The sequence below is a fragment of the Acomys minous genome (genome assembly GCF_964271855.1).
Source record: "Acomys minous genome assembly, chromosome: 1".
Lineage (NCBI taxonomy): Eukaryota > Metazoa > Chordata > Mammalia > Rodentia > Muridae > Acomys > Acomys minous.
The window spans coordinates 121,105,887-121,119,748 of record NC_140483.1 but is presented as its reverse complement, the minus strand read 5'-3'; the positions used below and the strand labels follow the sequence as shown (position 1 = coordinate 121,119,748).

General features: G+C 37.7%; 2 protein-coding genes across 3 annotated transcripts in view; both read right to left on the bottom strand.

Moving 5' to 3' along the window:
• Positions 1-13,862, bottom strand: part of RAD54B (RAD54 homolog B) — a 72,084-nt gene that overhangs the window by 34,269 nt on the left and 23,953 nt on the right. The gene's annotated exons all lie outside the window — the stretch shown is intronic.
• Positions 6,110-12,668, bottom strand: FSBP (fibrinogen silencer binding protein). The gene is made up of 2 exons (XM_084799007.1): positions 12,126-12,668; positions 6,110-8,231 (listed from the first exon to the last, which is right to left on the bottom strand). Exons 1-2 carry the CDS (start codon positions 12,497-12,499, stop codon positions 7,706-7,708), a joined length of 900 nt encoding a protein of 299 aa, XP_084655133.1. The 5' UTR covers positions 12,500-12,668; the 3' UTR covers positions 6,110-7,705.

The following is a 13,862-nucleotide window of genomic DNA, read 5'->3' as shown; positions in this document are numbered from 1 at the left end:
GTGTGTAGAAATCGGGCAGTCGCTGAGCGCTTACATCCTCATCTACAGGCAGAAGGCAGAAAGAGACTAGGCCTGGCATGGGCTTTTGAAAGCTCAAAGCCCACTCCTGGTGACCTTCTCCAACAAGGTCACACCTACTAACCCTTCCTTAAACAACTCACCTACTAGGGACCAAACACTGAAATATATGAGTCTGTGGGCCCATTCTCAGTCAAGCCACCACATATGTTAACTAGAAATTTAATGTTTTTACTGGTGGAGGGTAGGGAGACACGTCTTATGTAGTCCAGACTAGCCTCAAAATCTATCCAATGATGACCTTGAACTCCTGATCCTCTGGCCTTTACTGCCCTGCGTGCTGGGAGTACAGGGGTACACAAGCACATAATATATGTAATGCTACAGACTGAACCTGGGCCTCATGCATGGTAGGTAAGCACTTTATGAACTCTACAACACCAAGAAAGCTTTTATTACACTAAAGAAGTAACAATAAGGGCTGGAGAGATGATTCAGTGGTTAAGAACCAGGGTTTGATTTGAGCCCCTACACAACACTCCACAACTATCTGTTAACTCCAGTCCAGTCCCAGGGAAGCCAAAGCCTCTTCTGGCTTCCATTGCACAAGCACACCTGTGGTGCACAGAAATACATGCAAGCAAAGCATCCATACACATAAAATAAATAATTTTCTTAAAGTATACAATAATATGTAAGTGGCTCCAAATTGGAAAATACCTATGCCTTCCTTTACCTAATAAAAAAATAGTGAGTGTCAAACTTCAAACGTTATGTGTAAAACAAACATGTTTCTTTCTGCTCAAGATTTATACAATGATTCCAGGACAGCCAAGGCTACACACAGAGAAACCTTGTCTCAAAACAAACAAACAAACAAACAAAAAGATTTATACAACGGAATATTATTCCACTATAAAAAAAAACAGCAATGAACTACTAATAATAAAAGGACAAAGGAAAGAGATGGAATACTAAAAGCATGAAGGTAGTGTCCTAAGTTAGAATTATTATTGCTTTGATGAAACACCATGACCAAAAACAAGTTGAGGAGGAAAGGGTTTATTTGGCTTACACTTCCATACCAGTCTATTACTGGAGGCTATTGCTCAGCCTGCTTTCTTATAGAACCCAGGGCCACCATCTCAGGGGTGGAATTTTCCTTCCCCATCAAACACCAATTTAAAAAAATACCCTACAGGCTTGCCTGCAGCCCAATCTTATGACTGTACTTTCTCAGCTGAGGTCTCCATCTCTTAAATCACTCTAGTAATATGTCAAGGTGACATAAAACCAACCAGCACAATAGTTTTTTTAAGCAATAATTAGAAACATGCTACATTATATAAAGAACATGCTTCTAATTACATTATATTTTAAAACCAGCAAATTTTATGTGGGTATTTTTGTTTATTTGTTTGAGGTTCAGTCTTGACATACATATCAGGCTGGCCTCTAATTGGTGATGTCCCCAACTCTACCGAGCAACAGCTGGAACTACAGGCATGAGCCACCATACCTGGTTAGGTAGGACTTTAAACAACTAACAGTGTTTGGCTGAGGTGCGGGGAGACTGATTAGGAAGGGTTAAGAGGGAGCTGTAGTGTGACCACATTCTGAATCTTTTCTTCTTCCGGGGCTAGAGACTGAGCCCAGGCCCTCCTGCGTGTTAGCAAAATATTGACTGTAGATTCTGAGTGGTAGGCAGGCAGGTGAATATTTACTACAAACTTCTCTCATTTTTGTATGTCTAAATAGCTTGTTAATAAAATGTTTGCAGTAAACTGAAACACAAAATGCCTCCTAACAAGTACAGCTCTCCAATGCACTCACTTCAGTCATCCATTTGGAGCTGAGATAGAGTGCTTACCTACACGCAAGAAGCCCTGGGCTGGCTGCTAAGCATCGCCTAAATCAGCATGGTGGCTCCTAAGCATCGCCTAAATCAGCATAGTGGATGCTAAGCATCGCCTAAATCAAGCATGGTGGATGCTAAGCATCGCCTAAATCAAGCATGGTTGATGCTAAGCATCACCTAAATCAGCATGGTGGCACACCTAGAACCACAGAACTTGGATAGCACAGGAAAATGTTCAAGGGCATCTACAGGTACACAGAGAGTTCAAAGCCAACCCATGTTACATTGAACTGCCTCAAAAACAAAATAAATATTAAAGCATGTAAATTGAACTGATGAGTGATATTTTTACTTGCATTTAGTCATTTATTTCTTATTATTTACAAAGCAATTGAAAAAATAATTTTAAATTATACCGCCGGGCGGTGGTGGCGCACACCTTTAATCCCAGCACTTGGGAGGCCGAGGCAGGCGGATCACTGTGAGTTCGAGGCCAGCCTGGTCTACAGAGTGAGTCCAGGACAGCCAAGGCTACACAGAGAAACCCTGTCTCCAAAAACCAAAATAAATAAATAAATAAATAAATAAATAAATAAATAAATTATACCTAGTAGCTTAATCAATTCAAAAGACTATAAAAATATATTAATCATCCTGGTGTGACTACAGGTACTTATTAAAATAACTAAATAAAAGCACACCATGTATAGACAAAAAAATGTAGATATCTCAAAAATATATACAAAGATTCAGCACAGTTCTGCTCATTTTAATTAGGTTGCCTAATTTTAAAATTTTTACTCCTGTGTTTTTTAACTATGTACCATACTTCATTTACTTCCCAAGCATTACAACCAAATATTTATTTTGAGAATTTATGGACCTTAAGATTGTTTTATGTATGATATTTAGATACAATGTATTTGGTATCTCTTACAGTCTTGAAGATAATTTTCTTTCAAGCTTGCTTCATCAAAAACTTTTACCTCACTGGGAGTGGTGGCGCACACCTATGGTCCCAGCTCTTGGGAGGCATAGGCAGGCAGATCTCTGAGTTTGAGTCTAGCCTAATCTACAAGTGAGTTCCAAGACACAGAGAAAACCTGTCTCAAAAAAAAAAAAAGAGAGAGAGAAATCAAACGATCATTTACCTTAGCACATTTTCACATTTAAAGTATCTCTACAGAATCACACCTAAAACATGAACAAATAAAAGCCCTCGTTTTCCCAGCTTTTCTCACATAGTGTGAGCTCCCTGGGCCCCACAGCTCTGGATGGTATGTAGGATTTCAGAAGCTTCCGCAGAGTAAAACCTGCCCTCAGCAAAGGCTGCCCACAGGTCACAGGCAGTCCTCAAATTCAAAAAGCCTCAGTATCAAAAAATAAAGAGATGAGATTTAGCTCAAAATTTCCATGCTGTACTCTACAAGATCGGGGGAGGGGATTACTTCAAAAAGGGTTCTATGGTCAAATAACTAATTTTTTTTCTTTTCTTTACTCAGGAATTGTCATAAACCCTTCTTTGAAAACATGAATTAGAGAATAGGTAAAATTATTATTTTATAACTTTTACAATTAAAACAATATTGATTCAGAAAAAATAACAGTAAGTTTACTCTGATGAATGGAATTCTGGATTTAAAATACAAAAAAATTAAGTGTTTGTTTGTTTGTTTGTTTGTTTTGTTTTGTTTCTTGAGACAGGGTTTCTCTGTGTAGCCCTGGCTGTCCTGGACTCGCTTTGTAGACCAGGCTGGTCTCGAACTCACAGCGATCTGCTTGCCTCTGCCTCCGAGTGCTGGAATTAAAGGCGTGTTTATTATTCTACATAGTCCTTAACTGCTAGCAAATTGTGTCACTTAACAAAGGGAAACAGCACATTTGAACAACACTAGAGGAAACGGTGACCATGCCACTTTATGTACAACCAAGGAATTTCAAAGGCAATTTTGCATCTATATATTTTTAATTTCCACACTGATTATAGAACCAAACCATCAAAACAGATATATATTTTTTAAACATTGAATTATTTTCTAGAAACATTTCAGAGTTAATTTTCCACAGAAACACTTACAAAATGGGTTTTTCTATTAAACAATCAATACTCAGACTGAATGTTTATTATCAAGTATGAGTGGTAGCAATCTGAAATTATAATGTGAATTACACTTCATATCTTCTCTTACTTTTAATAATTTCAAAAAGATCTCTACTATAAAGACATACTCAGTAAAATTATATTATAAAAAATGTTACCTAAAACTAGAAGATTCATACACTTTAAATGAAAGTCATAGCACAGGTTAAAAAGAATCTGCCATAAACACCAGATGGTGGTGATACGCGCCTCCAATCTCAGCACTTGGGAGGCAGAGACATAAATATTTGTGAGTTCGAGGCCAGCCTGGTCTACAGAGAGTTCCAGGACAGCCAAAGCTACACAGAGAAACCCGTCTCGAAATCACAAACAAGCAAGCAAATAAAGCAAAAGAATCCATGACCTTGAACTCCTGATCCTCGGGTGCCAAGTGCTAGGATTATAGGGGTGCACCACCACCCCCACACAGGTTTTTGCAGTGTTGAGAATCTATCCCAGAGGCCTCCTGGGCGCCAGGCAAGCATCCGAGCTACATCCTCGGTCCTCAAGGCATATCACAATACAAATTTTTACTTACTTCAAGTGTAAAGTATAAAATGCTTTTGTGATTCAACCAACAAAATTAAATAAACAAGCTAACCTAGTACCCTAAGAATCATTTTTTTTTTCCTGTAATCACTCCTTGTATCACTAAATTTGACAGCATTCTTCCCAAAATACATCTTCTTGTTTGGTTGGTTGGTTCAGGTTTTCCCTTTTTGTTTGTTTTTTTGAGACAGTTTCTCTGTATAGCCTTGGCTGTCTTGGACTTGATTTTGGAGACCAGGCTGGCCTTACCTCTGCCTCCCTAAGTGCTGGGATTACAGGCATACACCACAGTGCCCAGCCCTAAAACACATCTTTAATCATGTCATCTCTATAATCAAAAAGCCTTCAACAGTTCCTCACTTTATATTCAGTTAAATCTTACTCTGTAAAAATAGTATTTAGTATCCATATGTAACAATCCATAACTTGTTAACAAGTTGCTATCCTCTCAATTCCATTTCACCCGTATTCTCTTCAACAAGAACTGCGGAGAAGGGGGCTGGAGAGATGGCTCAGAGATTAAGAACACTGGCTGCCCTTCCAAAGGTCCTGAGTTCAATTCCCAGCAACCACATGGTGGCTCACAACCATCTACAATAAGATCTGGTGCCCTCTTCTGGCATGCACACACATATGACAGCAGGATACTATATAAATAATAAATAAATAAATCTTAAAAAAAAAAAAAAGAACTGCTGAGAAGCTGGCTGATTTAGTAAGCACCAACTTCAATTCTTACCCTAGGATCCCTAGGGGGCACTATTAACAGACCGCAGAACCCGAGCCCTAGTTCCTGAATCACTGATAGATTTATACTTCTCTAAGAATGATGCTGAGGCTCAGGCCCCACACTGCTGCGTGTGTGGTGCTGTGGATGGAACCTGAAGCCTCAAGCACACCAGGAGAGCTCTGGACCACAGCCATAGCCTTCCTGAACCTTTTACTCCAAAGACCAACCGGAAGCTTGGAAGCCCCAGAGCTAAAGGGCAGGCCCACTAGCATGCCTAAAGTGTGTTTTAAAAGCACTCTGAATGAATTGCAAACATTTAAAAACTGGACATTTTCGCAGAGAATACAGATTTCTGACATATTCCTGCATATAAAAGTCCAACTTGAACTAAATGAAGCTACCCAGTGCAGTCAAGAAAGCTGTCAGGCGAGCCTTTGGTCCCAGCACTCCACGGTGAATGACCACTGGGCGACTGAGGCCAACTTGATCTACATCATGTATTCCAGGTCACTGTGAGACCAAAACAAAGCCCCTAGTTCAAGTCACCAAAATCTTTCTACCTATCCTCATTTACAAACTGCCTGGCTAAGAGTGCACCTGTGCTTGGACACCTTGGTCCACTTCATCCCAGTCTCTAGTGTTTCCACGAGAGCTCACTCTAACTCTAAGCTCCCTTTATCCCCAGTATTTCTGAAACTCTACCTGCCCAATCCGAAAGCCTGACTTTTAAAAGTCTGTCCTCATCAAAATCCCAGCAAAAATGGAAATCAAATATGTAAGACACACATTAAATACTTAACATAAATTAAATATGTAAGCTTTATAAAAACTAAGATTTTATTTCCATGAATACTACAACAATATTTACAAAAATCATACTTATAAAAATCTATAACTTATATGTAAACATGATTTTTGTTATTTTCATTAATAAGTAATTTCCATTTTGTTTTATTCTAAGTTTACTGTGAAGAAAATATTTTCCAGAAAAACATTTAAAATTAAGTAATTTTAATCACATAGTCAAAATATGCAATATTATCAATGAAAAGTCTTGACCTCTTTTAGCAAAACAAAAAAGAAGGAGGGTAGGATGGATACAATTCCCTAGACTCCATAACACAGCAATGTATAAAAGTGAATTTCTTTTGTACCAGAGGACAAGACCTCAGACATGCCAGGGAAGTGTTACACCTCCACCCCAAAAGGTGATTTTAATTACATAGATTTTCCTAGATTTTTACTTCTATAGGATAAATAAGGAATAAAAATTACCACCACCATTCCCTCCCTCTCCCACCCACTCCCAATAACACTAAGTACCAATACTTACTTTGCCATAAAAAGCTTTGATACCTAGAATAAATTATGGCACTCTCCCTGGACCTCAGTTTCATTACCTCTAAACGGAAGTGTTTTGCAAATGTCTTCCAACTCCATGGTCTAACATTCTCTCAAGAGATAAAGAACAGCAATGACATGCATACCGGTTGTTTGTTACTGTTAACTTAGCAGATACCTATAATGCCAGTATTCAGAAGGCTGGGACAGGAGGCGCTTGTATTACAGGCTAGCCTGGCCTACACAGTAAGATCTTATTTAAAAAACAAAAAACAAAAAACAAAAAAAAAAACTAGGGATGTAGCTAAGCAGTAAAGGTACCTACCATTCATTAAGTAACTTCCAACACATGCTTGCTCCTCTCTCTCTCTCTCTCTCTCTCTCTCTCATCTCTAACTTCCAAAGTTGTAGCTAAAACTGTTGAAGATTCAGTACTTTGAAATAATATGTACATGTTTATACAATTTTGTGTATTTTGTTTTGTTTGACACAAGATTTCATACAGCACAAGCTGACTGGTATGTACCCAAAGATGGCGTCATCTTCCCATCTGCCTATACCTCTCGTGGGCTGAGATTAGAGGCTTATGCACTATATGTAACTCTATTTTTACTATTTTGTATAATCAAGATAAAAGATCTTACATAAGGTCAACAGTTAAATGGCTTAGAAAAAAACTGAGGAAAGGAAATAAACTGGATTAGCATGCCAACCAATCAGTAAGGTTTAGTAGCTGAAGAGAAAATTGAATACTTAGAAAATTGTGTTTTTGAATTAAAAAAAAACAAAAAACAGGTTCAAGGCCAGCCCTGGTCTACAAAACTAGTTCCAAGACAGTCGGGGCTACAAAGAAACCCTGTCTCGAACGAACGAACGAAAGAAAGAAAGGAGGGAGGGAGGGAGGAAAGAAAGAAGACTCAAAAAGGAAATGAAAATCATGTCAAAAGCTTTTTGTAAGAAAGAGAATAATAACATTTTTATAGGAAATGTGCTGAGCTTCATGATACTCCAAAATTAAAATAACTCTGACAAAATTAAAATTATCACATCGTAAGACTGAAAGACATTCTTAGAGACTACTATACTCAGGCAGATTGTGCCGTAAGTGAATTGCTTTCAGCTTCTCTACTTCAATCTTTGCTCTTAGCAGCTCCTCCTCCAGCCGCTGCCTTCTTTTCAATCCATCCCTCTTCTCCTGAACATATAATCCAAAATTCTTTTGATTTTCTAAAATTATCTGATGCTCTTCTTTTAACATCTGCAGGACCTGAGGGTCACATCTTAGCAGAGACCTAAAGTGTTCTCCATTGTCATGATGAAAAATATCATCTCTCCTTGGAATAGAAGACGGAGATGATGTCATTCTCATATCAACAGAAGAAAGTGATGGAGACAGGGATCCTTCCAGAACATGCATTAATTCATGCTCTTCTCTTTGTTCTAAAGTATTATTGTGCTGAGGATTGACAACCAGTGGAGGAGACGGTTTAACATCCTCTTCTTGCTTCACCTCTACAGTAATAGCAACAGGATGGTGATCCACCATTACCTGCAGTGAACTGGTACCAGCTTGGGCAGCCTCATCCAAGTTTGCACTATAGCACATTAAAAGAAAACAAAACACTATAAGCAATAAGCATAATATACTTATAGCATAATTTCATATTTATATATTTAGTACATTTAACTACAAATCTTTGATTAGAGAGTGATAGCACATACCTGTAATCTCAGCACTTGCAAGACAGAAACAGGATAAACTCATGTTCCATGGCAGCCTGGGCTATATACCACACCCTATGTCAAAATAGCCACAAAAACCCCAGCACTCAGAAGGCAGACAGAGGCAGGTGGATTTCTGAGTTCAAGGCCAGCCTGATCTGTGTAGTGAGTTCTTGGACAGTCAGAGCTACACAGAGAAATCCTGTCTCAAAAAGCTTTTTGTTGTTGTTGTTGTTTGGGGGGGGTGTTTGTTTGTTTGTTTGCTTTCCAACTCCCTCGCTCCTCTCTCCTCTCTGTAGAGGATGTTTTTCTCTGTATGTTTCCTTATCCCCAATAAATACCTTTCTTCCTTCTCTTGCTGGCTGATTCTATTGTTGCTACCTTCAATGTTCAAGATTTCTCTGCTATCCTTTGCAGCTCAAGAACTTTCATGCCTTTTAATTCCTTAATTGGCATTGAAAATGAACTAAATCAAGACCCGTAGATGGTATTACAATTACACATTTGTCAGTTGCAATGTAGGTGCTGAGAATTGAACATGTGTGTACGCATGTGTGTGTGTGTGTGTGTGTGTGTGTGTGTGTGTGTGTCCCCACAGAGGCCCAAGGAATTGTCAAGTATCTTTCTTCCGTTGCTTTCTACCATTTTTGGGTTTTTTGTTTTTTTTTTTTACTGTAGGGTCTCTCTGAACCTGAGGCTCATCCACTGAGCTAAAACAGCTGGCCAATGAATGTCAGGGATCCACCTGTCCTGCCTCCTCCCAGTGCCGGATACTGCATTCTGAGCTTTTTACATGCACTCTAGATTACATGCACTCTAGAGATCAGACGCAGATCTCCATGCTTGTGTGGCAGGTCTTTACTAACAGAACCATCTCCTCAGACTCAAATTTAGAAAGTAAATAAATAAGAGTCCAGGACAGCAAAGGCTACATAGAGAAACCCTATCTTGAAAAAAATGAAAAAAACAAAAACAAACAAAAAAGTAAACAAATAAACTTGTTTTTTACAATTATTTATTTGTATGTGTGGAGGTCAGAACACAACATGCAGCAGTTTGCTCTCTCCTCCTTCTTGGCACCATGCCTGTACTAGAATCAAAGGCAGCTCATCAGGCGTGGCAGCAAATTCCTTTACCAACTGAGCCACCTCACTAGCCCAGAAAAGCCATTTTAATGTTCTCAAAGAAACATTAATTGTCCCTACACCGCTGAGGTTCTTAGACGCTAGGTCATCTGAGGTGTCCTCCTATTTCTGTCCTGCACTGATCTACAAATCATAAAAGGTGATGACTTTGAGGAAGATGGTATACAAATGTCTATAGGACATAGACAACCATAAAATTATTTCACTGTTACTTCATAACTGTAAATTTGCTACTGTTATGAATAATGTAAATATTGGATATGTGATCCCCAAAAGTGTCATGACCCATATGTTGAAAAGCTTTGGTCTAGACTAAAGCCTGGAATCAGAAAAGGCTAAAGCTATAAATAAAAACTGTTTTAAATCATCTTCATAGTTTCTGCTGCAACATAGCATGTAGCATACAAATATAGGAATTATACTCCCATACAAATTAAAAATATGTTTATGCCTAGATTATTCATTCTATTTTGGTGAAGCATTATAAGTAATAAAACAAAGCATAAGAGAAAGTCTCAAGAAAGATAAGCAGAAGTAAAAATTTTTTAAAACTAAGAATCTAAATTTAGAGGATTGAAAGAATTACAAAATATAAACTACAATCTGCTTTTATTCAAAGACATAAATTTTTTTAAATAATTATAAGTTGTACAGTTACAAAGTCAGTAGATATTTTTAAAAATTTATAAAACCTGCAGTTAAATTTCCTATTAGAGAGTTTGGTCAAATTAATAATAATATTTGTGTAAAAATATAATCAAAATTACAAACTTTAAACTTCTGAGATAAATAGAATTTGAAATGATCTCAGCTAAATAGTATAAACTGAGATTAAAAACATAAATATATTAAATGATAAGCTAGCAGAAAAATATCAATGTAGATACTAACATAAGAGACATATTTCTTATATTCTTCCTTTTTTAAAGTACTAGTAAACAGTGCTATTTCAACAATCAGATGAAGAAATTCACAAACCACCTAGCTCATTTTTATCAGAGAAATCTTAGTATATCAAAAACTCATGTGTGTGACATATGATGATCAAAATGTAAACAGGTGACTACTTACATTCTCTACTGCATTCGCTGTATTTTTAAATATGCAACTAACTAAACTCACAGTGTTTACGTATCATTTTCAAATTATAAAAATCTAAATCTAATAGCCAAAAGGTATAGTTTTATACCAGTAATACAAAATCCATTCTTCTCCACGTTATTTTTGAAATAGGCAAAACTCAAAACTAGTGCAGCACCAAACAATTTTACTGTGGAGATTATTATCCATCCAACACAGAATCTCATCATTTGTCACCACTGTGAAAATTTCTACTAGTGGACCCAACAATTAGCCCACTGTATAGCCAGGTCCTGGATCACCAAATGGGGTACATTTTTTTAAAGATCTTTGCTATCAAGTATAAAAAAGCAGTATAGCGCAAAAAGATAAAAAATATCTCCTAATAAGTTACCAAAGCAACAGACAGGCTCTGCTAAAGTTTTCCGCTTCTGTTGCTCTCCTAACTTCAAGAAGTTCCGAGGTTATCAGCAATTTTGCTTACATAATGTCTCTGCTGGAGCAAGAAAGCACACTGCACCTTTGTTTGAAAGGCCTCCAACTAGCAAGGAGTTCACAGTTCGTGTAAATTACCCTAAGTGACTCAGTAGAAGGATGGAGCTGCCATTTTTATCTTATATCAAGAGTTAAATTTGAATTAGTCACAGGTAACAGCTTTTACGATTCTTAAGCAAATAATCATACAAAACAAGCTTAACCCAAAATTGTTTGCAACCCCTAACCCAGGTTGCCCTTATTAAAACTGAGTTTTTTAAATTACAGAGCAGTATGAGAAAGTTTACCCTTTTCTATGGCCCAATATCAAAGTGAAACTAGACCACTAATCAACTACACTTCATTCTATTAATAATCTAAACCTCTTAATTACGTGTTAACTTCTTTTAGTTAGTTCCCATTCTATCAATTTCAAATATACTAGAAAAACAGCAGTCTTCACATACACAATCATGTCATTAATGAGCTTGATTTTAAGTTGTGTACGTTCAGTGCATATTCAAGAAACATATATAGTAATAATTCATAAAAGAAACAAAGTTTCCATTTGCTCCAAAGCTACTAACATCATACAAATTTAATATAAAAAAATAAAAAACCTATTTCAATGAAATATAATCTTAAATAAGAATAATATCTCAGAAGCAAGTAAGCTAATTTTAAGGGTTAAAAAGTTTGAGATATAATCAAAGTACATAATACATATTATAAAAATGAAACACATTATTTTGTACAATATATGCTAAGAAGTGTTCAAAAGTTTATTTAGTGATGTCACAAGCTTCATCCCATTAATTTCTCCCTAACCTTTACTCTTAGAAACTCCCAGATGAAAGAGGGAAAAGACAGTAAAAAGTAGTTTAAATCTAGCAGAACCGAAAAATTCCTCCAAGCTTTACTTTTTTTTTTTTAAAGAAAGCAAACAAAGCCACTATTCATGGCTCCCCTTGTGAGGCGCTTACTATGCACATCTCTAGCCCAGCTGAGCCAGAGCCCAATAGATAGGAGGCGCCATCATTTCCCACAACAAAACAAAATAAAGCTTACCTTTGTGTGTGGCTCCTGTCTCTTATCAGGCAAAAGCTGGAAATCTGGGGAATCATCTCCATAACTTTCTTGGTTGGCTCGGAAATACTGCTTTTAAAGTCTGCCTGGGTCTCCTTCTGCTGCCATAGCTCCTGTTTGGCATATTCTTTGAGCCTTTTGTAAAGGCTGCGTAGGCCCTGAGCTGTTCGAGGAGGGCGGTCTACTCCAATTGCATTGTAGTTAACTGCTATGACATCCCAACATCTATTCTTTTCCACTATTACTGAATTTTTATTAGTGTGCTCTTCGAGAATTTTTACATATGGCTTCACAAGGTTTAGCAAATCAAGCTTTTCAGATAAGGTAAAATTGGAAGATCTAGCTTTTCCTACCATTGTTCTTTTAAAATTAAGTAGGCAGTTTCTGAAACCACCATGCAGCCCTCAGCTCTGCTCAGCTCTTTTCACAGACAGAAAGCTCAGGCTTAACTAGGCTAGCCTCATTTAGGCCCACGCCTACAGGGGAGGGCTTATTAAAATTCCTCCAGCTTAAGCTGACGCAGGTTCGGGAAAGCTGCTTAAGCCAAGCCTGACCTACATAAAGCTTCTCACAGAAGACAGGAAAGCACAAGCAAAACACTCTTGTATATAAAGAGAGCAGCTCGAGATAGGATTCGATGCACAAAGGTCTAGAGATAAGCATGAAACACAGCTTAGAATTAGCTAATGTAGTGAGAATATCACATTTCCACACGTGCATGCCAGGCTGAGGGGCTGAAGCAGCATGCAGTATCACTTTAATAAAAACAAGAGGGACTGTTTTGTGCTATTTGTTTACAAATCTAGCAGACTCGAAAATCAGAAGCCCGGCGGGGTGAATGCAGTGGTTCCTAACAGAGCTGGGTGTTCTCCCTTACAGAATCTGCATACTGCTGGTCCTGCTGTCAATCAGGAAGTGCATATCCTCTAGCTAGTTAGGTTACACCAGCTCAGACTGCAGTAAAGCTAAGCTTCCTCTCCATTTCCAGTGTCTAGTGTCCCCTGCATAATTCTGCTGTTCAGGGAGACATTCTTATTGAATACTGGATATAAAAGTCAGGTAAATGGCTTTATTATTCTACCTGTAATATATGTAAATATACTAGTCTGCTTTTATCATGTGTAAAAAATTAACAGTAAGAAATGGCATAATCATGTCTTGGATAGGAGTGTACAAACAAAAGTGTTGCTATTAAAGCAAGATTTTTTTGTTTACTTTAATCACACAACATGGACTATGAAAAGAAACACCTAATCTAGCCATTAATTTCCATGTTATAATAATCACAAAAACAAAGCAAGCTTATTTTTTCATGATATGTTTGTCCAGATAGGGGGATTACTTTAAGTATATGTGAAAGACTCACAATGTAGCTCAGTGGTACGGCAAGGGCTTAACATGTGCAAGGCCCCAGGTTTAATCCCTAGCATCTCAATACCAAAAAAAATAAGTAAATGAAACCAAACTTAACCATACTTGATTCAGTCAAAGGCTGGCAAGATAGTTCGCACAGTGAAGGCACTGCTGCCAAGCCTGATGACCTGAATTTGATGCCTGGGACCCACATGGTACAAGAAGAGAGCCAACTGCCAAAGTCTACGCGCACACACACACATAAACACACACACACACACACACACACACACAGAGAGAGAGAGAGAGAGAGAGAGAGAGAGAGAGAGAGAGAGAGGGAGGAAGGATTCTAAGCCGGGCATGGTG